This window comes from Protomyctophum parallelum, assembly GCF_964188405.1.
Source record: "Protomyctophum parallelum genome assembly, chromosome: 8".
NCBI classification, from domain to species: domain Eukaryota; kingdom Metazoa; phylum Chordata; class Actinopteri; order Myctophiformes; family Myctophidae; genus Protomyctophum; species Protomyctophum parallelum.
In genome coordinates this window covers 47,261,721-47,286,507 of record NC_139703.1, presented here as the reverse complement: position 1 = coordinate 47,286,507, position 24,787 = coordinate 47,261,721, and the positions used below count along the sequence as shown (strand labels likewise).

Genomic DNA, 24,787 nt, shown 5'->3' with positions numbered 1-24,787 from the left:
TGTGTGTGTGTGTGTGTGCGCGCGCGCGTGCGTGCGTGCATGACAGAGTGAATTTCTAGTTTTCATATTTCATGTTATTTGTCCTCAATGCTCACCTGCCTACCACTACTAGTGATATAATTGATGGGGAATCAAAGCTAATAGAAACCGCAGGCTTTCTATTCCTGAAAGTTATCTTGCTATAATGAAAGTCATTGTGCGTGTGTGTGTGTGTGTGTGTGTGTGTGTGTGTGTGTGTGTGTGTGTGTGTGTGTGTGTGTGTGTGTGTGTGTGTGTGTGTGTGTGTGTGTGTGTGTGTGTGACCTGACCCCAATCAGCATCATCCACAGGGGTCAATAGTGTAAACAGCAGGGTCAAAGGTCCTACTCTAAACAGACACATACGGACAGACGGACACAGACATATAGCCATGTAAAGGAGCAATGTGCACCGCTCAAAAAAAGAAAGTTACCCTATTAAACCCTGACACTTTAGACTTACCACCCTCTAGTGGTGAACAGAGAACTTCATCCAAGTTAGCTACAACTATATGCTGAAAAATCACACACAGACGCACACACGCACGCACGCACACACACACACACACACACACACACACACACACACACACACACACACACACACACACACACACACACACACACACATCCCCACTTTAAGGAATTAAGTAGATAGGCTATCACTATACACTAGCCCTGGTCCAGTGCTTTACAGCGAGTAAGCACTGGACCAGGGCTAGCTATACATAGTATTGACGTGCAATGGAATATAAGCTATTGAATGAAAATGTATAGTTACTTTAAATTTTTATAATTACAAATTAGGCCTACATATTTTGTATATAGGCTGCATAATTCAATTACACTACCACTTTAATACAAATGTGATAATGTACAGAACTTCCTCGTTTACGCAACCCGACTTTGTGACTTTACTTTGTGACTCATAGACTACTGTACACAGTATAGCACCTTCTTGTTCTTGCACTGAGACGTCGAAACCTCCAATAATGACTGAATGGACTATTCATCCTATTCGTCTGAAAGTAATACTCATTGGGAACTCAGGGTAAATCAATGGACCTTTTAAAAAATATCAATAATGACACTATGATAAACATTCTAGGCTATGTTCTGTTCTGTATGACCTTTTCTTGGACGGATCCCTTTCATTGTAATAACTTTCTTGAAATTAGAGATGTAATCTTGTGTGTGTGTGTGTGTGTGTGTGTGTGTGTGTGTGTGTCCACTGTGTGTGCGGCGCACAGGGTGGGAAAGTCCTCCATAATGAACAGATATGTAAACCTCCGCTTCACCAACATGTACCGATCCACCGTTGGAACTGACTTTCTCCAAAAAGAAGTAAACATTGGAGGCACCACCATCATCTTGCAGGTGGGCTACTTACACGATTTTAAAACCTGTCTGTGATAGCCTGATATGTGCTATATATGCCACTAAAATGTGGAACGCCCTACGAACAGCCGTTAAGAAATGTCATGTGAATCCCTATAACCTCCTTCAAAACCGCAACTGCCTTTTCTGGTTTTATCCTCTTAGAAGTTGTTGTATTGACCAGACTGTTCCTTCCTTGGACTTTACCCATTCTGCAATCTGTTAAAAAAAAGTTTAAATCATTCATTCAATCAATCAATCAAGAAAAGGTTGGGAACCAAAAGGAGGGGGCCAAGTACAGACCCCTGAGGGACCCTGGTCAATGAAGTCAACAGGTTGTGTCAGGCACTATGACCCTTCAATGTGATTGTTAATACTACTTTGTCTCTCTGACCTAGATTTGGGACACTGCAGGCACAGAAAGATTCCAGTCCCTGGGCACACCCCTTTATAGAGGATCCCACTGTTGTGTCCTAGTATTTGATGTTACGTCAAAGCTGTCTTTCTCTGCTCTGGACATGTGGAGGAAGGAATTCCTGATCCAGGGAGATCCCCCCGATGCAGCGAACTTCCCCTTCATTGTACTGGGGAATAAAACTGACCTGAACCACCGTGAGGTCTGTTCAAAATAGCCTACACAAAAGGTTTAGTTCTACCATAGCCTGACAGTTAGAGCCCCAATTCTTCTGTGTTCAAATTTCTTCATCGGTTATTAAATGATAAAATGTTATGCACAACATTTCTACTTGAATGTTTCCTGTTGCAGGTGTCTCACAAGCAAGCACTGCAGTGGTGTGAAGAGATTGGTGCACACTACTGTGAGGGGAGTGCCAAGCTAGATGACCATGTGGAGAACACATTCATTAAAGTGGCTCAGGCTGGTCTACAACAGGTAAGTCAGACCTGAACAGATGGATGACTCACAAACCCACTCTATGTTTAACATGTTTATTTTTGATGATAAAAGATACATTACTCCCTACAGTACAAAAAACACACATTGGAAAATACAGGACATTTCCAGATAACCTGCAAACAGCCAAGGGAAACTCGCAACAACTGTGAGTGCTGAGACCAGCACCTGTCCCAGTGTGGGAAGAAGAGTTCTGAGACCTCGGCACAGCGGATGATGACCTATCTAACAAGGGTGCAAAAATAGTGACCCAGCAAAGGTACTGAGGAAGGAAAGGACACATTTGTATATCACATGGAGAGGAACAAACTCATTAAATGTTTTTTTGAGAACCTTCAGTTTATGGTCTAACTTAAGGCATCACTACTTAAATACACTGCTTTTGCATGCATGTCTAGTTTTGTTCAACAGACACACCGACACACACAAAATTATGAATGCATATGAAGAGAATTTTCAGTATAGAAATAAATCAGGAGAAATCGCCAAACAGAAGCCAAGGTGTGACACCTACAAGCCCAAGAAAGGGGGCGAAGCCTTGACTCTGTCCTATTGTAGCTGGCTGGCCATTGCTATTATGACTGATCCTGTCCTTACTCATGTCCAATCTCAATGGTTCCCCCCCCGCCCCGCCCCACCCCCTGTACAAATTTGTGATGACCCTAGCAGTGATTCAGACTCATACAGTGAGTCAGTTTGACAGAAGCAAATTAGAACAATCAGGGAAACTGTGTATATATTTATATATATATATTTCTGTTTCTTTTATAAGTAAAGACACAAAAGGCAATCAAGAGATGACCAACATGTAAAAACAGTTTGTTACAGGTAATATAAAAGGCCAAGATGTTCTTTTTTTATTCTTGCTGTATGAAGGAACTAATTTACAAGTGAGTACACTCTGGCTATGTAAGCTTTCTTCCCAAGATACCCCCATTCAAAACATACAGGTACACACGTCACAGTTAGCTTGCACACCCATCTGTAAAATACAGAGCCGTGGAAAAAAAATAAAGGAAATACAAATTTATTAAATGAATCCACATACATCTCATATTTCCGTGTGGGAGTCTACCAATAGAATTTGTAATTTAAAAAATAAAAAAGGGCGTAAAACCACATTCATGAATTAATAAAACGGGACAAATTTAGATGCATGGGGGTTGAGGGGGGCCGTTAAATAATTGAGAATTTCCTCATTGTACTCCTTAGATTTCCACGTTTGGCAAACGCTAAACAAAAGTATTGAGCAAGTTGTGGTAAACAAAGTAAAAGCTTTCCTCTCGCTACATCCACTTCAAAGTTCCCTTCTGTGCTAGAACATCTATGGTCCTAGCTGGAGCAAATACAAAAGGCTCTCTTTCATACTCTTAACGAGAAAATGCAACCAACTGAACGAAGATTTAAAAGTAGGGTGGCTATCGCAACACAGCTGACCCCTCTTCCCACAACAAACTACAGGGATGAACGATAGGTAAAAAAAAAAAAGTGTTTTTCGTTTTTTTTTTACTTTTAAAATGCACACTTAACATACACATACACAGAGGGAAAAAAAGCTTAAAAAATACAAAAATAAACTACACAAAGATCTGCATCATTGCTTGCTAATTTTTTGGGAAGATTTTGCAAGATATTTTTTGTGTGTGCTGCAAGTCTCAGTCCTAGCAAAGTCTATGTCATTCGTTCTCTACAAATCTCTTCTTCCTGTGTCATTTCTTCTTTTGTCCACTTCATAGCATCGCCCAGCGGTCCTCATCTTGGGGGTAAAAAGCGCACAGTGATGACATAACCAGGAGACTGGAAAACTCCAGTACAATGTCTGTACATAATCGGGTTCTTGATCAAGCAAAAAAAAAAAAAAAAAGAAAAAAAGAAAAAAAAAAGGAAAAAAATAAAGATGTCCTCCTTTCTTTGAGGACAAGTGCTTTGTTTTGTTTCCATACTGATTATTCCTCTCATCTAAGCTAATGCCACCACTGCTTTCAGCACTGTACATCCTCATGTAGTCTCTCTCTACAGCCCCCAAAAATACAAACACGCACACAAAAAAAGAAGTAACATTAAGCTCAGGCTGGCTCCCAGTTTGTGAAAGTTGTAAATGCTTCTCTACACTGCTCAACTACTGTAACTAGCGAAAAATAGATATTTAAAAAGATGGGAGGGAGGTGTGACTGAAAAGGCTATAATGTGCTTCTAAGATTGTGTTGTTCTAGAAATAGTTATGACCAACAGAAAGGGGAGGGGTTTATCTACAAAAAAACATCTCTCAGATTTGACTTTTCATCTTGGTTCCCCGCTGTCTCCATGGCTGGATGGATCTTAGTCAACGTTGAGGATGAAGGATGAAATTAGGATGAGGATGAAGAGGATGATGGTCAGTCCTCCTGGTAAAAGGACAGCAAGTGGAAAAGGGGACAAGAGACTTGGGAAGGGATGTGGGTTGGGGGTTCTGGCCAACCTCACTGGTCCGTCCTTGCTTTCTTTAGACCAGTAGCCTTACTGCAGAGACAGGACAGAAACCAAATTGGTTTGAATTATTAATCAGTGCCAACTTACATGTTACAATGTGTGCAATGTAAATCAAAACTACCGGTAATACATAAAAATGAATAGGTACTTACGCATCAGGGGAGGTGCCTGGTCTTTTGGGGGCCGGTTTTAAGGAGGCAGCATCTTTGCCAGACTCTATAAAGCAGAAAGACGAGTCCATAAACAATGTTCTAGTGATGATGCCTTTGTCACCAATGACCAATCCATTAGTTAATTACAGTACATCATAGGATCTCACTTTACATCTAAGAAAATAACCCCTGTAGCAAACAAAGGCGGCTGAATAAAAATGTTAAGACAAACAACCAACGGTTAACAGTAATGCTTTCAATGAGTACTTGACTCAACAGTATTATACGTTAAGTGCAATGTGAACAGGCGTCCTCACCTTGCAGCCATCGGACTTGGGTGGCTGGGCCATAGCCTTTTTCGTTGCGGGCAGCAATGCGGAAAATGATGGCTGGCTTGGTGGTGTAGTCAATGTGGGCATTGGAGAGACTGGAGGACTGCACCAGGCAGGAGGGGTTCGGCCCGCAGTACACACGCATAAAAGCCAGCTGGGCTGGTGTTGACGCCTTAGCCTCGGTAGTCTGGTTGCTCTGGATGGCCAGGTACACAGAGTATTCTATAATCTTTCCTGACGTCACAGAGGGCGGCTCCCAGGTCAGGTGGGCCCCATCTGGGCTCTGTGGAAAGTCAAGAAGCACTTTGTTGTCAATTAACACAAGGTACTTGACATTTTTATTTGTTGCCTATTCCTGCTAGGATGCAAGACATCAAACTTTTAATCAGTCATGTTGTCGCCAAGATCAGTACATTGTCTTCCATTTTAATATTTAATGTTGCTCACCTTGCTGATTTTGATAGCGCAAGGTGCACCTGGGAAGCCTGGTAGACAAGTCTTAAAAGCTGAGATCTCAGAAAAGGTCCCGCGACCGCAAGCGTTGATGCCGGCAACGCGGAACTTGTAGGCTGTGCCAGGCTGTAGCTCCATTTTCTTCATTTGACCGTAGTCTGGTATGACACCAGAGTCATCCTATCATGTAAAGATTGGAGAGTGTTAAGTGATTCTCTTGCCAAATCATGTTTCCATCTTCCAAGTATGAAAGGAACAATGTGCAATGCACTTACATCTCCGTGAGAGTCATCTGCTGGCACATAGAAGTGCGTGACCACCATATTTGTCACCTTGACGATTCCAACGTCAAACCACTGGTTCTCTTTCTTCACAACTGGTTTCACTGGGGCTGGCTGAGGGGTTTGTTTCTATATATAAATAAAAAGGAGTTATTTACATTCTTTCTCTTCAAATAAACCAGTCAGCAGAAGACAGATTAACTGGAGGACTCACCCCTCCCTCAATGCCGTTGGCCACTTCTGCAAGAGCGGCTGCTGCTTGCAGTTTAGCTGGACTAGCCACCGATACAATTGGTGCAAATGTGCTTGATGGAGCTAGGGCTGTGTAGATAAGACAAGAGGAAGGAATCATTCAGAAAGCTGTATGATCAACAATGAAGTCACACAGTTACAGGTAAAAGTGAGGTGAAACTCTTATTCATGCTGGCCTTCACATTTGCAGTTTAAAAGAGTGAGAAGGAATTAGAAGTGAAAAAAGGAATATAAAATACACATAAAGGTACTAGACAGAGCCTTACTCTGAGCTGTGGTACGGAAAATACCAGACAGAGCCTTACTCTGAGCAGGGGTACGGGGGAGCAGCGACGCCACGGCGCTGGTTACAGCCGCGGCCATCTCGTTGTGTCCATTGCTCTCCACAGAGGGATCATTCAGGCTGTCGGCGGGGGCGAGACCCTCTGTGGGCAAGCTTGCGTCGACGCTAGCCTGCTGGGCGGCAGCCTGAGCCTCCTGGAGCTGCTGTTGCTGCTGGACCAGCGCCGCTAGCTCCTGCTGGGTCAGGACGATAGGGATGCTGGTTGGCTGCTGGCTCTCCCCACTGGAATCACCTTCATCTGGAGATGCAGACAACATGAAACCTCTCAAGATTATGAAAGACAAAACGATGACCATCTTTTAACCCATTCTGACCTGAGATCAGATTCGTGGAAAGGTTTCCACTGGACACACACTGGTCTGATTGACCCATTCTGACCTGAGATCAGATTCTAAAAATGTCAGTCGCTCTTCGATTTTTCAAAAAATAGCAGACCTACAAGCTCGTATCGCGCCACTCGGTGGCGCGATATGAGCTTGTAGATCTGCCATTTTTCAATAGATAAAGCATAACATGATGCTAACACCAAAATGGGTTCCCGTTCAGAATGGGTTAAAAATGGGCCAATCCTTGGTGGGGTCTCCATCTCCGCCCCGACCAGGTCGAGATTTGTGCTGAGATTGCACTTTCCTAGATAGTATTATTTAGACCACAAAATTAATGTGACTTAAGGTAGTTAAGTACAAAATCGTAAACGCTCTTCACCAAGTTATTTGAACGCAAATACTAGACAACTTCGCATTAGTTCACATTCTTCACTTAATACGTCAATCACATTTTCTGATTTCATTTTGACATTGTGGTCAACTTGTAAAGAGCACATTAAATGTGCAAATTAAGCATGAAACATTTACATGATGCATCATTAAAACAGATTATTTTATAATTAAATCTTTATCCAATTAACTTTCTATCCATCGATTAAATCAAGCACTGGATCAGCCTTTTCACCCGATCGGAAAACAAAAACGTACTCATGACGGCTTGTTGAGCTGCCTGGAGGACTGCCTGGATAGCCAGGGCCTGGGCTTCTTCAGTGGCAGCTGCCTGAGCTGCTGCTTCTGCTGCTGCCGTTACAGCCAGCTCCTCATCCGATAGCCCTGTTACCATGATGGTGGCCCCTTGGCCCTCCGACATTAGCTCTGAGGGCAGGTTCAATGCAGAAGCAGCTGCCGCCTCTCCCTGGAACAGACACATTGACATTACAGTTCCAAGTCCGTTTTTTGTTTTGCTTTGAAAGTTAGATTCAAGACTCAAATAGCATTTTCTTTATAAATGGCTGTATAAAGTGTGTGCACCTCTGCTTGTGTCTCCATAGCCGTGGGTGCTTCTTCTGCAGATGCCACAGCGTCTGCCGACGTCTCGGCCTGCATGGGCTCTTCTGTGGTGCTTTCTGCAGAAGCCTCTGTAATTGATGAAATAGACTGGGGAGGGAAAATGTAAATTAAAAAACAACTGAGGAATAGCAGCATAAACCTAACTATATCGACAGATACTAGGATTACAGAACTTCAACTTTTGAAAATGACACAAATCACACAAATCTGATTTCTGACTTTTCCTCATCTGTCAATTAACAATTTAGCCAAAAGATAGGATTAGCATCAATATCATTGGCATTTAGAGTCATATGCAATAAAATACTTTCAAACCCCAAGACTTGATTTATTTGGGTTGAACTGAACTGAGCATGGGTTTGGCTGTGGTATAAGGGCTCATGGCGTTCTTACAGGTAAAGGCGTAGTCGACTTTGAAGACTGGGTGACAGTGGTGATGGCCTTGCCCGGAGCGTTTGTAGTTGGGCTGGTTGATGCTGCAGTAGTCTCTGCACTGCTGGCACCGGCTGTTCCCTCTTCATTTTGTTGAGCTACAGAGATGAGAAATGAAATGTGTCAAATAGACAGCACTGTGACTTTAAGGTTCATAGAAGAGATCTCCGAGTTTGCTAGTGACTTCTTGCCTTTTAAAGCATGGGAAGTCTGCCACGTTATTTCAGTGGAGTGCAACGATATAGACAAGCATTTAAAATACCAGCAACTCAATAGGTAGGTAAATGCTAACTTTTAGCTTAACCCCCTTACTGTTTTCTCCTAAATTCTCTCAATCCACATCGTCGCATTTTGCATCGTACACATCATGCTACTATGGCACCAGGCAGACCGACAATTCTCAAAGGCAGTGTAAATGACAGCCAACGAGAGATCTCAAAACATACTCTATAAAAAATATATACCGGTATATATTTTTAAATGTTTTTATCCCATGATTTTGCAACCCATTTTTTCACCCAGTGTCAATTATCTAATGTAATCCTGGGCGCTACACTTCCTCTGCCAACCTGGGGAGGCAGCAGACAAACCTCATGCTTCCTTCTATGCATGCGAGTCCAAGCTGCTTCTTTTCACCTGACAGGACCTTCTGGCTGTGAGGTGACAGCACTACCGACTGCGTCCCAGAACATAGCTAATTTGACAGTCACATGCTGTACCTGTGCCCTCGCCCGTCTCCATATTGCAGGTAGCGGTGGTGGCTGTGTTGGTGGTTCCTGTCTCGTGAGTTTCACAGGGAATGTTGGAGCAGACCGCTCTCTTTTCCGTTGTCGTCTCTGTGCTGGTGGTCTGGTCGCTTCCCATGCTGGAGGTGGATGTGGATGCGGTGTTGGTAGTTCCCGTATTCCCATTGGTCTCGCAATGCTGGTTGTTTTGCCCACTCTGCGTGGTGTCCGTCTGGCCAGCGGGACCCATGTTGGATGCAGACTGGGTAGAAGTGTTGGTGGTGCCTGTCACATGGGTCTCACATGGGGGGTTGGAGCACACCTGCTGCTGCTGCTCCCCACCCATGTTGGCAGAGGCTGTGGTGGCTGTATTGGTTGTCCCGGTTTCGTGTGTCTCACATGGGGGGTTGGAGCACACCTGCTGCGCCACACCCATGTTGGCAGAGGCCGTGGTGGCTGTATTGGTTGTCCCGGTTTCGTGAGTCTCACAGGGTGGGTTGGAGCACACCTGCTGTACTCTACCCATGTTGGCAGAGGCTGTGGTGGCCGTGTTGGTTGTCCCGGTTTCATGCGTCTCGCAGGGTGGGTTGGAGCACACCTGCTGTGGTACGGTACCCATGTTGGCGGAAGCCGTGGTGGCTGTGTTGGTGGTTCCCGTCTCATGGGTTTCGCAGGGCGGGTTGGAGCACACCAGGGTGACCGTCCCAGATCCCTCACCAGAGCCTCCGGCCTCTGTGGAGCTGGGCTGCTCAGAGGTGGGCGAGGCCAGAATGGAGACAGGTAGGTCCTGTACTGGCTGAGCCTCAACGCCACTGGGAGTGGTGATAAGAGTCACCTGTGTGGGCAGGTTCTGTGAGGAAAGAAGGCAGGAACAATGCAACGGTTATATACATCAGTTTCACTAAAAGGAATAGCACTACATAAGTTTCACTACAAGGAATATCACTTTAACAGTAACACATGGCGCAATTGTTTTGGTTCTGTGCCTTACTCAAGCAATAGCAATTAGCACTTGGTGGGCACTGTAGATGCAGTACCAACAACCCCTCCAATCACCAGTTTATAGCTGAAATGCACCATTCCTGAGGGTGCAAGTTGTTACCTGCACAGACGAGGGAAGTGCAGAGGTTGTGTTGGTCACTGAGACAGTGATGGCAGTGGGGTTGATGACCTGGCTGGACAAGGTGGAGATGGTGCCCAGTGTTGAGATAGGGGTGGCCAGAGAAGCATTTGCACTGGCCACACTTCCACCTGCCAGGCTAGTGGAGACTGTACCAGTGACTGTCCCCAGAGTGGTGGAGACACCTAGATGATGTTACAGATGGTATTTGTATGGACAAGCCAGAACACATGGTTTATCACAATCACCAAATCATCACAAATTGGAATAATTTCCTTCTTACCAGTGGTTCCTTTGACAACTAGGGTAGTGACCGTGGGCTTAACAGCAGATACCGACACTGGTGTGACGAGTCGCATTCCACCCACTGTGCTCATGGGCACAGTGCGCAGGATGGTACCCGGCTGTCCATGAGCACCTTTCAAAACCACCTAGGGACACCCAAGAAAACTTTAGTGCCAGAACAATGAGGGGGTAGGAAGTAGAACGGCTTAACTTTTAAACTGTGATTGAAATATTCAATCAATCAAAACATATCTGTTGGCATAAATCAAAGCTGTTTATGTCACCAATAAACTTAGCCAGTCCAAAGCACTTAACAATGTGCAATAGTGCATTACATTCACTCACACACAGACCGCTACCTTGTAGCTAGACTGTGCTACAAGAAATGTCCAGTGATTTACATATTTACAAGTAGGTCTAAAAAGGGAATAAAGTAAAAAAAAAATAATAAAGGAAATCTACAATTTACACTAGTTCTAATTTCTGCAACCAGGGTCCTAAACTACTCAAAAGGACGTATATATAATATTTGAAAAGACTGGAGTTGCTGTTTTCTGGGTATTGTGAGATTTTGCATACCTGAGTCAGTCCCTGCTGGCCAGTGCCAAATTTTGGCATGGTGGTGATGATTTTGCCCGGTGTTCCAGTCGTCATCATCTTTGTGGTGAGGATTGTGATAGGCGTCCTTGTCCCTGCAGTGCTTGTTACACCTGGACGGAGATAACCCGTTACTGCTGTTGTACAAGGGACAATCAACTAAAAAGTTTAGACGATTCATATACCAACATATTAACAATTTAACAATTTGTTCAGGTCAAGGCAAGCAATCATTTTGAACTTTTAAAGCTGCTGTAAACATTCATGCCCTTTAGCAAGCACTAAGTATGTCTTTTAACTGGATAGATTTAGTCAAGGGTCTAAGTTACAGTGGCCTCCCTGTTCAATCTTTAGCTATTTGATTGTACTAGACCTGGCTATACTTGCCCGTTGGCCACCGGCCTACTTGAGAGCGATGCAACTTGGGAACCCAATAATACTGCTGGTAAAAATACTACCGCTGTCAACTTGTCATAGCACCCGTTTTAACTATCTGTCTGTGTCCCACATGGAGATCTCATCATTTGTCTCTCTGCCTGTGTGTGAAGTGCAAACTGACTGTGAAAAGTAGAGTGGTTAAGTAATCAATTTGCAGGTGAGGGGTTGCCATGGCAATCAATTGACTGAGGCAGAGGCTGGAAATTGCACAGGTGAGGGGATTTAGGCTGATTAGGCCCACTGGCAGAGCCTTTTGTGGTGGTTCTGGAGAACCGTGGGTCCGACCGACTCGATACCAGGCACTGCACTCCCTGCGGGGGTGTGGAATGTGTGTGTAGAATGTGAAGTCGGTGGGGCAAACGGTTCTCGAGTTGCATGCATTACAACCGTACACACACGCAGACACAGCGACATGGCACATTTATAGTAGGACTAGACCTGTACGTGCGTGTCAGCCACCAGCCTACTTGAGAACGATGCAACTTGGGAACCTAATAATACACGTTGTCAACTTCTCATAGCACCCATTTTAACTATCCATCTGTGTCCCTTGTGCCCATTACTTACTGTATAAGTGGATATGGAGATCTCTGTATCTGCCAGGCTGCCTGTGTCTGAACTAACAGTGCAAACAGACTGTGAAAAGGGGAGTGGTTAAGTAATCAATTTGCAGGTGTGGGGTTGTCATGGCAATCAATTGGCTGAGGCAGAGGCTGGAAATTGCACAGGTGAGGGGACTTTGACTAATTAGGCCCACTGGCAGAGCCTAACCAGAGTTTTTTGTGGTGGTTCTGACCGACTCGATATCGGGCACTGCACTCCCTGTGGGGGTGTAGAATGCGTGTCGAAGTTGAAATCGGTGGGGCAAACGGTTCTCGAGTTACGTGCATTACAACAGTACACACACACACGCAGAGACGTGGCGCATTTATAGTAGGATATTGCATGTAGTTTGTTAATGATCGCTTGTGGCAATGTCAACTAGTTAGTTTCTGGCGACAATCTCCATGGAAATAGCTATATTTATTGCTTACCTACTTTGTGTGTAACTAAGACTCATATTTAATATACATAAACCACAATACAACTTCTCAACTCTTCATTTTTTGCATGGGGTGGAGCTGTCAAAAAGTAGAGCAGACTGCGGTGCTGATACTTTTGGGGGTCATAAGTTCGTCTCTACATAGACAGTAACAGATAACAGTATCAAACATATTGCTTATCTCTTGTTTAAGGATCATTTATCATCTTGTCGTTACATTTTCTGGGGCATTTGTTCCCCTTCATATTAAACTAGAGTTATTATGGTTTCAAAAGGTACAAGGGGTGCCCAAACCTGTGGCTCCCGCCTGGGACATAATGGCCGACATGGGGATGGTCTTTATGATGGTGGTGCCCTGCTTGGTTTGGGGAGACATGCCACTAATGTTGAGGATGGTGGGCTTGTTTCCTGCGCCTCCTGCTTGGGAGGTGGTGATGATGGTGGTGGGCTTGCCATCAGCAGAGGTAACCAGCTTCAGGATGGTGCCAGCTGGGAGTTGACCCTTGGACTATGGAGAGGGGTGAAGGTTAGGACCGCCAATCAAATAAAATCTGCCTTTTGTTTGTCTCAGGAGCTTTTTAAAAAGCTACCTCCAGTTTTTAACCGCACTCATGCAGATAGCTGACCTGTATGAGCTGTGTGAGAGGGTTAGTGGAAGCCTGGCCTGTGAGAGTTGTCTGCATTGGCTTGGTTTGTACCACAGACATCATCTTGCCAAGGTTGGAGATCTGCCGACATAGGAGAGACGCAAGTTCATGAGCCACCAGAAAACATTGAGGAGCTTGTGTGGATCACTGAACTACAACAGGAAATGTCGGTCCACATTTACTTTATTTCTCCACACACACACTTCTGTAAAAGCACTTCCAAAGACCCATGCATGCATTTGAGCGCCTCTCAGTGTAAATGATATGTACAGACAGTGCCTCAACAACATTCCCTCTCAGTTGTGTTCCCTTACCAGTGTTCCACCACCACCCATGGTGAGAGGGCTCTTGACCAAAGTGATGGTCTTGGTGACTCCTCCCACCACAGTGGTCACCACCTGGGCCTGTTGGGCCACTGTCACTGTACCGGACTTGTGCACAGTAATGATGGGCCTGTTGGTAGTCGTGGGAGAGGATGTGGCTGTCCCAACCTGGGCTGCAGCCGACTTCAGCATTCGCGTGGCCGGGTTACTCACCTAGAAACAGTGTTGGTTTGTTAGACAATTTAGATAACGGCCAAATAAATATTTATTTAAAACTCAGATATTCGTACCATGATTGGAGAGGCCATTTTGACTGTGGTTGTGCCGGGAGAAACGGCTACAGTCTTGAGAATGGTGGCACCCGCAGGAACGTTGAGCACAGTGCCTGCTCCCGGTGGGATCTTCTGCGTGGCGGCTGCTGCTGCAGCCAAAGCTGCCATGCCACTCATCTGAGGGCTACCACCAATGGGCTGAACAGACAAATAGCTCCCAATTAATTTACACACATCACTTAAGTTTGCATATGAATCGTTACGTGCCATTTCCAGATTCATAACAGGGGTCATGCTCTGTTGTTCATACCGATCCTTGTGCGGTCTGAGCAGGCACCACCATACGAACACCTGGAGGAAGTGATGTCACAGTGACAGGGGATTTCCCAGCCTGGTTGGGGCGGACAGTGACAATAGAGGTACCAGAGACAGCCTGAGGTGCAACCTTTAAGATAGCTACAAAAACAAGAAACCAGCTTGTGAGACGTGCAATGCAGACCCCCAAGAGGAAAACAATAGGTAGACAGGATAACCCATGCAGTTTATACCCATCATCTTTGTAAGTGCAAATGAGTGAACCCTGTTAAAGTACCCGTTTGTGGAAAGGTCTGAGCTGCGGGTGCTACTGCGGCAGGGGCTGGGCTCTTAGGCGCACCTGTAGGTATCGACGGGGCGGCGCTCAAGGCTGGCGAGGTTGCGGCTGTAGCTGCTGGGATGTCATATTTTTGGAGCTGCAGCAGGTAGGTGTCTGCAGTGGAGACTGCGCCCCAGCTCACCTCCAGAGAACTGGTGTTGGCACGGACTAATTGCACCCTTGCAGGGGCATGTGGCCGCTCTGGAGAGATGAACATAAAATTAAGCCGTGTGGTGAGGAGTTTGAATCTCTACTTGAAAATCAATACCCCTTAAAATAACTATTTTCACTCTTTGTAGATAAACAATACATTAATCTTCATTGTAGCATGTCTTGATTAAAGAAAACGTATATATAAATAAGGTCTAATGATTCTTTATTACAAAAGTTGTGATCAGTGAGGAGTGGTCATGGTGATGAATATGATTAGCCATACAATAATTTACGACAACTGCGTAGGCTAAATGATTAAAATATACAGGAATTAAGATCAGCGCACAAGTGTGAATCGTGACATTAGAATGAAATAAAATATAATCAAGTGTAGAGTGCAGAGTAAGACCACCACCCACCGGTTTCCAGGTACCAGAGATCCTTACAGCAGACTTGGTTGTTCCATGCTTTGCGATAACCATCACGGCCGCTCCAGACATAGAGTCTGGAGTTGATGGAGACAGAGCAATGACCAGCACGAGCCCTGGGGATGTTATCCTCCAGAGTGTCCATCAGCACCGTCTCCCAAAACATTGAATCTATACAAATGTAAAACCCAAGACACAATATTAATAAATATATATTATTTTTGAATGACAATGTTAAAATGTGGTCCAGGAGTAGTACATCAAAATAAAATTCATTATAAAAACACACCAAGGTTTAGGCAGGCAAGAGTGTTTGTGCACTTCCACTCCTTCTCGTGCGTGGCCACCTTCACGTCATCCATCACTAGAGGAACCCATCCTCCGAAAACATACATCCTGCAAAATGGCAGATTGAAAACATGAACATGATGAACATTAATCATCTTCTCACAACAACAGCATGGAAAACAAATACAATGACAGGAAATCTAAATCAAATGTTCAGCAATCAAATGTTTCGGTTTCATCAGTCCTCTCACTTGTTTGTGATAGTAGTAGCAGAGTGAAGACTCCTGGGTAATGGTGCAGTACCATTTACTGTGGGTTTACTCCAAGACAGAGTATCTGGGGAAGTAGGAGGAAATGGATCATCTGAAACGACTCATGTAATCTGATAAAATAAAAATTAGTTTATGCTTTATTTAACCCATTTAGGCCTGACGTAGACTTTTTATTTTTTAAGTCTTCAAAATCCTGACAGTTTTCTGAAAAACCTTGTTTCTGAATCAGTGGTGCTCAATATTTCATGTCAAGGACCCCAGAAATCATATGTAATATGCCTCCGACCCACATGTGAAAATATGTTGTTCCAGGGACCTCCCCAGAAGCAAAGATTTTAGTTAAAATGTTCACAAGCTCATGAGCTGCTCTTTTTCAATAGTTAAAGTATAACAATGCTTTAAAACACCAAATGGGGTTCCCGCCCCAAAATGGAAATCACATTGAGATTTACATCCCATATCGTTGTCATCAGGTGGAAACTTTGTTTATCTCCAAAACTGTTAATTTTCAGAAAATGGAAAAAAAATAACTATTGTTCTAATAGATCCAATCCAATGTAGTTTGTAGTTATTTGGTTACAAGCTCTTTTCATTGGTTCAATATTTATAAAAAACAGACTTAACAACTTTCACTGGATAATTTTTCCTAATAACTAAAGTACATACAGTAGCGACACAACACGTCTGAGCTTGCAGATCAGCTATTATTTCTATCTTTGTGACGCCGTATGACAAATGTAAGTAGCCTTGGAAACCAATTGTTTCTGTAGCATCAGGCGGCTTGATGTACAAGTAAGTACATCCCCTAGTCATGATGTACAAGACAAACTCCCCTGGATATGTCACAAGGACCAAGTAAGGAGGCATTGAGTCACAGTTGTAGTCTTTGGTATAACCCTGACAGGGCATTGAACCCCGACCTCCCAATCTCATTTTTTGAAAATATGCAATATGGAGAGATACAAACATTAAGACATACCTATGTCCTAAAATAATTTTAAAGAACAAACTTCGAAACTGTTAATAAGACGTCTGTAGGCCCAGGCCGTAGCGTAACGGTCTGGGCACCGGATTGGTGATCCAGTCGCGGTGTGCCGCGGGTTCGACTCCCGGACCCGACACGGCCTTTACCGCATGTCATCCCCCCATCTCTCTCCCGTTTCCTGTCAGCCTACTTTCTATCCCTTAAAAAATCAATAAAGGCGTAAGCCGCAAAAAAATATCTAAAAAAATAATAATAATAAGACGTCTGTAAAAGACAATCGTGATACGTGCTCTCTTGACTAAAAGCTGCAGCATACTTCTTGGAGAAACAAAGCTCAGTGTGGTCATACTCAAACTTACCAATGTCAAGTGTCCACAGATCTCCAAGGCGACAGCCACTCATTCCTCCATAGATAATGAGGCGAGATTTCCTGCTGGTCTTTTCTGTGTACACCACAGCAGTGTGGCTCTCACGTGGAGGAGGCAGGACTCCATATGTGATTGGTATGTCCCATCCCACCACACTGGAGCCAGGACGAAGCTCCAGAGTGTACAGATCATTCAGGTATCTAAGAAGCGAAACCAGACACAAGTCAGTCTCAGTCGTACTCAATTTGCATCTCCGTACCTACATTAACAGCATGTCCCCCCAATCCCCACCAATGACACAGAAACAGCTGTACCTGGGAATGTTGTTTTTGGGGTCTTCACTGTCATTGGCAAGTCCACCAAACAGGTAGCATTTGTTTCCCACAAGAGAAAAACTGTGGCCAAGACGAGGACATGGTGGGGGCCCGTTTTTGGGGCTCTTTGCTTTCAATTTTTTCCATTCCCATCTGCTGGCCTATAAAACACATTAAATTAAAGAAGAAATGTCATGCAAGGGTCTAGTACGTTCCATATAACTTACAGTTAACACAACTATGTTTTGTTAAAATTGTAGTTAGAATGCTGAAACTATATAATTATTATATTATATATATATATTGAAATGGAAGCAACCCCTGATTACCCAAAGATTTCCAAATCTGGCATTTATATAAGCACTAACACAACTATGCATTAATGCAACGTAGCAAAAGCTTTTTCAAAAGTGTAACTTCAGCAGTGTTGTTCATTAGCAATGAGGCACAAACCATTCACCAAAAACCTACAATAGGAAAAAAGGAAGCTTTATCCTTAGTTTACACAAACCACAACACCGTATTGTGCAAAAAGACATGCACACATGTGGTTAAAAAGGTCATATTGCAAGGTATATATATATATATGTCCTTTTCAGTTATATCTTAGATGTCAACTGCAGCATCATCTGAAATAGACAAAGATGACCACAACAAGCTTGTAAAAACCTGTGTCCACTTAAGCTATTAAAAAGGAAAAAAATATATATCAGGTGCTGCACTGCACCAGTCGCCAGTGCACAATATATTAAACAAACAGTTTGGTTGTAGAGACTGTTGTCCATTCATTGAGGAAGTGTTTTAATATGAACCGTTTAAAATTTCAGAAATAAACAATTAACAAAGGTAAACAAATGAATTACCTGTAGTTCATAGAGGTCGTTGCTGTATTTTCCATACTCCACCATTCCGCCAAACACCAACAACCTTGTGCCATCACAAACAAAGCCATATGCAGCACATCCAGGGGGAATATCACCTCGAACCGCAGGGATAAACCACTGGTTTGTTGCTGGAGAATCAAAACAAATACAAACAACAATGACAAACTGAATGATGCCACTATAGGACTATGCATTTTATTGCATTTCAATTTTCAGCTTGCTTAATAGCTTTATACAACGAGCCCAACAGCTAAAGCCATACTTCTGAGTTCTGAATAGATTTCATTAGATTGACCCAATTAAAAAGTATAGCAACAACATAAATCATAAATCTTTGGTTAGAAACAAGTTATTGGGTTAGCAATAGCCTTCACAAAAAAGTTGAACAATTCATCTTTAATTTGATACATTTTTAAATAGAGTACATGGACTGTTCTTTGATGAGACATTCATCCATTTTATTTTAGCCCGCCATTTTTAAACTGTATAATAACATGTGTCCACTAGATGGCGGCAAGTATAATGAATGACAGTTTAGCTGGCCCTTTGGGTCCTCTTCTGCCCATACCACAGAATTTGTATACAAAAACAAAGCCACCCATCATTTATTTTATACGAGAAACATACAATTTACACAGTGACAGTTGGAATGCTGTCTATACTCCTTGACAAGTTGAGGATATAACGGCGATCTCACCTGTGTTATAAACGTGTAATTCATCGACAATTCCTTCGTTCCCCCCTCCAAAGACAACCATAAGTTCCTTTATAGCCACAGCTCTGTGTCCGTGTCTGGGCCGAGGGACCGGGCCGGACCAACCGAGGACCCGCTTCCACCGCGGGGTCAGAACAGAACCTGTGGTCCCAGACACAGTGGAACCAGGAGTAGACATGTCTCTGCGAAACGGGAAACATGGAAATAGAAAGACACCTGGGGTTTAATTTAAGTAAACAACAGTGATGTTGAAGTTTAACTTTTCTCTTTTTTTAAGTCCACAGTTTAATTTACCATCGAGACTGGGAGGCCATTGTGTGCAATTTAAAAGGTAAACACAATACATAACCACAAACCAGGAAAAAACAACAAAACATTCAGGATTTGTTGTTATCCAGAACCTCGGCTTGTGCCCATCAGCAGTGCTTTAAATTGATTATTTACACAATGATTTCGGATGTAGTCAAATTTGTCACACACATTATTGTTATTATCAAAACGAAAAAATGATTGCATGAGAGGCCCCAGGTCAGCTTTAAGCGGCTTGTTCTTTTACATGCTTAATTGAAAAAGAACGGATCTACAAGCTGTCAACGCGTAGCGATGCGCCGCGCTCGCAAGCCTGTAGATCCGTTGTTTTGGGCCGGCGACACCGTCGTATGGCGAGGCATAAAACCATTGAATCCAATCCATGGAAGCCGCCATCTTGCAACCAAACAAACCACCGCTAGTGCCAAGCCGAAAAATGGCGGAAGCGATTGAAAAAGACAAATAAATGTCAGCTCCACTAAAGACAACACCGCCAACAGCCACACAGTCAACTCTTACAGGACATCGTCTACGTCCACGTATCAATAAACTGAACACAAGCACGACCAGGGGGCTGCATTTGTTCATTACAGTCGTTTACAGGAGACTGCTATTTTCATTTTCATGCCTCTCTGGGAGTCGCCATATTGTAGCTAGCTAGCACTGTAGTTATTTCTACTACTTTCAGCAGTTCAGTACGACCCACACACCGGTTTCAGATCATTCCACACAGGTCTGCACGGGAGCCCAAACACACTTATCGATCTTTGTCGAAAGCGGTAATAACAGTTGGAGAAAGGCGTGTTTTTGTACCAACACTGCGCTAGCACTGCTAGCTGGTATTCGGTCAAGGCAATTAGCCCATGCTAACAACGTTAGCATCTGTCAAACCGTCTCCAGAGTTTACAATTAAATGCAACGGGATTAGTCTGCATATCTGCATGCACTGTATACCTGATATAAACCTGGCTGCAGCACGGCGTGCACAACGTAGCTAGATGGAGATCTAACACACAATTTACATGTTATTGTGTTTCATGCCGTCTCTGGAAGCAGCCATCTTTTCGAGTCGACAATCGGCCCTCGTCTAAACTCCCACAAGAAAAAATGGCCGGGCGGTTTGCCACAACAAAACACAGCAACTCCAACGCACGCATGGTAATAACAACGTCACACTTACTCAGTTCGATATAGTGACTGCAAAAAGATGCGTAGGGGGTCTTATCTCGAAACAATATTCCAAATTCATCCGATTTGTGAAGAAGTATCCCCTCTCATGCCTGCCTGCCTGTGGGAATGGAGATACCATTGGATGCGCTCGTGATGTCACGCAGCGGAAACGCTTTCGACTCACGGGGGTCCTTGAACAGCAAAACCTCGCCGTTGTCACGTTGGGCTATTTTATATACATATTTCATTTAGAAGTATACTGTTATACTTAATCGCGAAATCTAATATAAGAGGTTAGTTTCATACTCATCTTCCCAGAATAACGACAGATTGCTTTTTTGTTTGAATTTTGAAATTGCTCAATGTTATTGTTGCGTCCGTGATAATACGTCATTTTTGTCGAGTGACGCTTGTCAATGGTCATTCGTCACGACTATGGCCCCTGAAACTACGATTGTGATTGTTTATGACATAACTGCCTCATCCTTGCTATCTTGGTTCTAGATGCCTGCCTGGAAGCTGCCATCTTCTTGACAACCAGAGGCGGAGGAAAATGGCAGAGACTCTGCGTCGCCCCACAGTAAACATGGCGACAAACATAGAACCGCAAACCACCACGGCCATTATTATAGTTTTAGTTTTCTTGTATATTTACATTTATAACCATGCAACCTATTTTAATCTATGTAAGTAATTATTTAATTACTTACATAGATTAAAATGTATGAATGTAGAATGTTTAAAGAAGCAGAGCCATACAAAAAGTTGAATAATATTTCAGCAAGTTGTTTTAGCAATACATTGTCCCTTTCTAAACATTTTCAATATAATTTGTATTTTACTTTTTGGTAAACTATAAACTTGTTTAGCTAAATATGCAAAAATGCCTAGATAAATATAAAATTTCACTTTTTCAGACCGTTTATGGATTTCAAATAAAAACGACCCACTCCTATAATAAGTGCGCCCCCTAACGGATCTATTGAAATATATATAGATATAGAAAAATCAATTACAGCGTAATTACCATGTAGCCTAACTATTACATGGTTGGTAATGTAGGCTACATGCAGATATTGCTACAAACCAAAAGTTAGTTATAAATTAGGTGAAGGTTTTGATTGATTGAAGTTAACAGTTTGCAGAATTACAGTATATTTCAAGCACAACACAAGTTAAAAACTGTTAACCGTGGACCACACCATAAAGCATTACACTTGTTTACAATAGGGTCCACCATTTTCAATTCATCATAACATTTAGAGACGTACATTTCTATATCGATTACGTTGGTACTGGTAGCCATTTTATCACCGGAAAGATTTCCCTCCAAGATGGAACCTATACCTATACGTAGGTCATTTCTTAAATAATTCCAAGAAAACACCTGGATATGTCTACCCTCTTGCATTTGCAGCTTTGGCTGGTGAAGTGGAACCTTTATTTTCAATCCACTGACTATACCATCTGACTCTCACTCAGTATAGGCCTACAACATATCGGACCTGGTCAAATCCGGCGACCTCGGAACGGTCAGACTACTAGGTATACTGGCCACCAGAACCTTCTCGAGTTCTCGAGTTTTATTTAGGTCCTAAGTATACAAACGACTAACGTTTCGACCTTGCGGTCTTCATCAGTCATGAGCATTAGAAACAGCTGAGAAGAGTTCTGATGATTAAAATGCATATATCAAACTCTTACTCAGTTATCAAAACCTCGCCAATGTCTCTGCTTCATCTACATACCAGAAACAAATTGTAGTATTCTATTTATGCGATAGCTTTTCATCACCATTCCTGGCCAGTCGGTTTAGCCATGGCCTGCATGAAACTTGCGACCTTCTGTTTCCCAGGCGTCTCCTCTACACATTGAGCTACAACAGCCCTGCATGTGCTGTACTCTGTCGACGACACAGCATCTTGCAATGGGTCTGGTCCACAAGATTCAATACACCGGCACCAAGATGCCCATGTACCTGTCTAGATACTTCCTTAATGTAAACGAAGTCCACACCCACAACACCAGAGGGAGTGCAACAAACCATGTACAACCCAGATTCGGCACAAACAAGGGACTAAATTAATTTCGCTCCTATGCCACCAAAATGTGGAACGCCCTACCAACAGTCATTAAGACATGTGAATCCCTTGACTCCTTCAAAACCGCTCTCAAAGGGCACCTACGGACGGCTGCAATTCGAAACTGGCCCCTGTAAAATCTGAATCCCCCCCCCTTTTCCCCTCACTGTATATGTTTCTTTTCCCTTTTTGCTTCCTTTATGATGAATTCCTGTTCTGTTCTTTAACTATGTCTATTTGTACGTCTCTAAATGTTTTGATGAATTGAACAAGGTGGACCCTGTTGTAAACAAGTAAGTAAGTAGCCTTGCCGAGCCATGAGGCCCATAGGGCAGGAGCCTATCTCCTGTTTCTGTAGCGTGAGGCAGCTTGATGTATACGTACACCCCCTGGACATGACGCTAGTATGTCGCAGGGACTTACCCCCAATCCAACCCTTGATGCTGAGTGTCAAGCAGGGAGGCATTGGGTCCCATTTTTATAGTCTTTGGTATGACCCGGCCAGGGATTGAACCCCGACCTCCCAGTCTCGAGGCGGACACTCTAACCACAAGGCCACTAAGCTGGTTGTAAACAAGTGTAATGCTTAATTGGGTCGTCCACTCACAGTTAACAGTCTATGTATTGAGTTTGTGCTTGAAATGTACTGTAATTCTGCAAACTGTTAATAAATATTTCAATCAATCAATCAATGTGTATTTTGCTGAAAAGCATAACGTTTTGCCTTCTGTCATGTGCCACTCCTGTTTCATCACAAAAATGAAAATAAATAGGCTACATTTCATGTTGCAAGAGAAAAAAGTCTGCTTGATATGTATAGGATATAAATACTTACTAAACTTTTAGATAGTAACTGTGGCTTTCCCTATAAATAGAGTTAGAACGCAGCATTTTTAGTTGAGTCAATTACTTGTGCGAAATTCTATTTATTGCCCAGTTATATCTAGTGCCCACTTAGTTTTAGTGCTCAGTTCGCCTGTGCCCACTTCGTTTTGGTGCCTGGTTCTCTCCAGTGCCCACTTCGTTTTAGTGCCCAGTTATCTCCAGAGGCAACTTAGTTTTAATAGTTATCCTGTATCCGGGAACTTACAGTGTATTTGGCTGATTTGCTGCAGCCAAATATGCATTCCCTTCTGGTTGTTGCTATGCTTGCATAAATGTGCCACTATCTACAACGAAATCATTATGTCATCATGAACCGATAGGTTGGTAGGTACCACCACGGAGGTGGTAATGTGATATTTACTATATTGCTCAAAAGTTGTGTGTTTATATTTTATGAGTGTAATATAAAAAATATTTTACACACCTGAAAGACGCCCTGAGGGCCTCAGACTGCTGGCGAGCAATGGCGCTTTGGCATGGGGATCAACATATGGAATGTCAGAACAGGTCAGCTCAATGTATGTAAATCTAAGGTTGGCAGTGGGGGCAGTGTCTTGAGTGTACAGGGTTTGATGAGGTCTGGCCATATATGGAGCGTGTCTTGAGGTCAGATCAACATATGGAATCTGAATGTCAGAACTGGTCAACTCCATATATGGAGATCTAAGGGTAGCACTGAGCAGCGGGGGCAGAGTCTGTACAGGGCTTGAATATGAGTATATGGCTATGCAGAAACACTGTTTAACAGTACATTAAATAAAGCAAAACAGTGAATCAACCATATAAAAGCCATAACAATTTAAAAACATTAAGTAACAACAACAATGAACATACACATATGCATATAGGGCCAAATATAAAGAATACAAGGGAACAGTGAAATTAATTCATTCATTCATTGAGTCAACGGCAGCATTATTTTGGGGTCACGAGTCAATGGCAGCATTATTTTGGGGTCGGGGCTGAAAAGTATCCAAATCAAAGAGAGAGGTCTCCTCTATACATGTTCAAATCTGGGATTCTACAGTACTGTACTGTATTTGTCTTTGTTTCATTCCATCTTTATGTGACAAAACAACAACAATCTTTTCTCTCTGGCGTCTCCCTATAGGGAGGTCCTCGAGGCACGTCCCACTGGGAGGAGACCCCGGGGCAGACCAAAGCCCAGTTGGAGGAAACACATTGACTCACTGGCCTTGGAACGTCTCGGAATATTTAATCTAATATTAAAGGGACACTTCACCCTTTTTGCAAAAAAATATATGTTAATGACGTTTAGAACATTTTAGAACACTTTCCTGGGGTTCTTTATGTGTGAAATATGTGGTTTTAGATATTTTAGATTTTAGCAGAGAGCCCAGTGTCCATGACATCAGAGACACTGGGCTCACTGCTAAAATCTAAAAAAAATCTAAAACCACATTTTACACACATAAAGACCCCCAGGAAAGTGTTCTAATTAAATCTTCTAAACGTTACGCCATTAACATACCG

At 43.2% G+C, this 24,787-nt stretch overlaps 2 protein-coding genes across 6 annotated transcripts; one reads left to right on the top strand and one right to left on the bottom strand.

Annotated features, from left to right (window-relative positions):
- Positions 1-1,274: 1,274 nt before the first annotated feature.
- Positions 1,275-3,656, top strand: LOC310862729 (ras-related protein rab7). Its single transcript, XM_083770792.1, has 4 exons — positions 1,275-1,394; positions 1,793-2,011; positions 2,161-2,286; positions 2,380-3,656. The coding sequence occupies exons 1-4, from the start codon at positions 1,287-1,289 to the stop codon at positions 2,464-2,466; spliced, it is 540 nt and encodes a 179-aa protein (XP_083626918.1). The 5' UTR covers positions 1,275-1,286; the 3' UTR covers positions 2,467-3,656.
- Positions 3,657-3,789: 133 nt separating this feature from the next.
- On the bottom strand, positions 3,790-20,464 carry hcfc1a (host cell factor C1a). 5 transcript variants are annotated; one of them, XM_083770694.1, is made up of 28 exons: positions 20,338-20,464; positions 18,831-19,030; positions 18,113-18,261; positions 17,250-17,410; positions 16,927-17,135; positions 15,562-15,646; positions 15,312-15,418; positions 15,014-15,193; positions 14,400-14,642; positions 14,118-14,263; positions 13,826-14,005; positions 13,527-13,748; positions 13,192-13,293; positions 12,860-13,073; positions 11,068-11,222; positions 10,487-10,634; positions 10,186-10,388; positions 9,078-9,933; positions 8,320-8,456; positions 7,888-8,013; positions 7,564-7,771; positions 6,513-6,827; positions 6,209-6,315; positions 5,989-6,123; positions 5,708-5,893; positions 5,246-5,543; positions 4,929-4,992; positions 3,790-4,806 (listed from the first exon to the last, which is right to left on the bottom strand). In XM_083770694.1, the coding sequence occupies exons 2-28, from the start codon at positions 19,024-19,026 to the stop codon at positions 4,767-4,769; spliced, it is 5,172 nt and encodes a 1,723-aa protein (XP_083626820.1). In that variant the 5' UTR covers positions 19,027-19,030; positions 20,338-20,464; the 3' UTR covers positions 3,790-4,766. The 5 variants fall into 5 exon arrangements, with proteins under 5 accessions (XP_083626820.1, XP_083626824.1, XP_083626821.1 ...); XM_083770698.1 differs by having other exon boundaries at positions 6,552-6,827; XM_083770695.1 differs by having other exon boundaries at positions 11,068-11,198.
- Between the last annotated feature and the right edge of the window lie 4,323 nt (positions 20,465-24,787).

Excerpts from the sequence above, each read along its gene's own strand:
- LOC310862729 (XM_083770792.1), top strand. The coding sequence starts at position 1,287 with ATGAACAGATATGTAAACCTCCGCTTCACCAACATGTACCGATCCACC. Across the intron at positions 1,395-1,792 it reads GCACCACCATCATCTTGCAG|ATTTGGGACACTGCAGGCAC; the intron begins GTGGGCTACTTA and ends TCTCTGACCTAG. Across the intron at positions 2,287-2,379 it reads CTCAGGCTGGTCTACAACAG|TACAAAAAACACACATTGGA; the intron begins GTAAGTCAGACC and ends TACTCCCTACAG.
- hcfc1a (XM_083770694.1), bottom strand. The coding sequence starts at position 19,026 with ATGTCTACTCCTGGTTCCACTGTGTCTGGGACCACAGGTTCTGTTCTG. Across the intron at positions 15,647-16,926 it reads TCTGTGGACACTTGACATTG|ATACTCTGTCTTGGAGTAAA; the intron begins GTAAGTTTGAGT and ends CTACTTCCCCAG. Across the intron at positions 6,828-7,563 it reads AGCTCAACAAGCCGTCATGA|ATGAAGGTGATTCCAGTGGG; the intron begins GTACGTTTTTGT and ends CTGCATCTCCAG.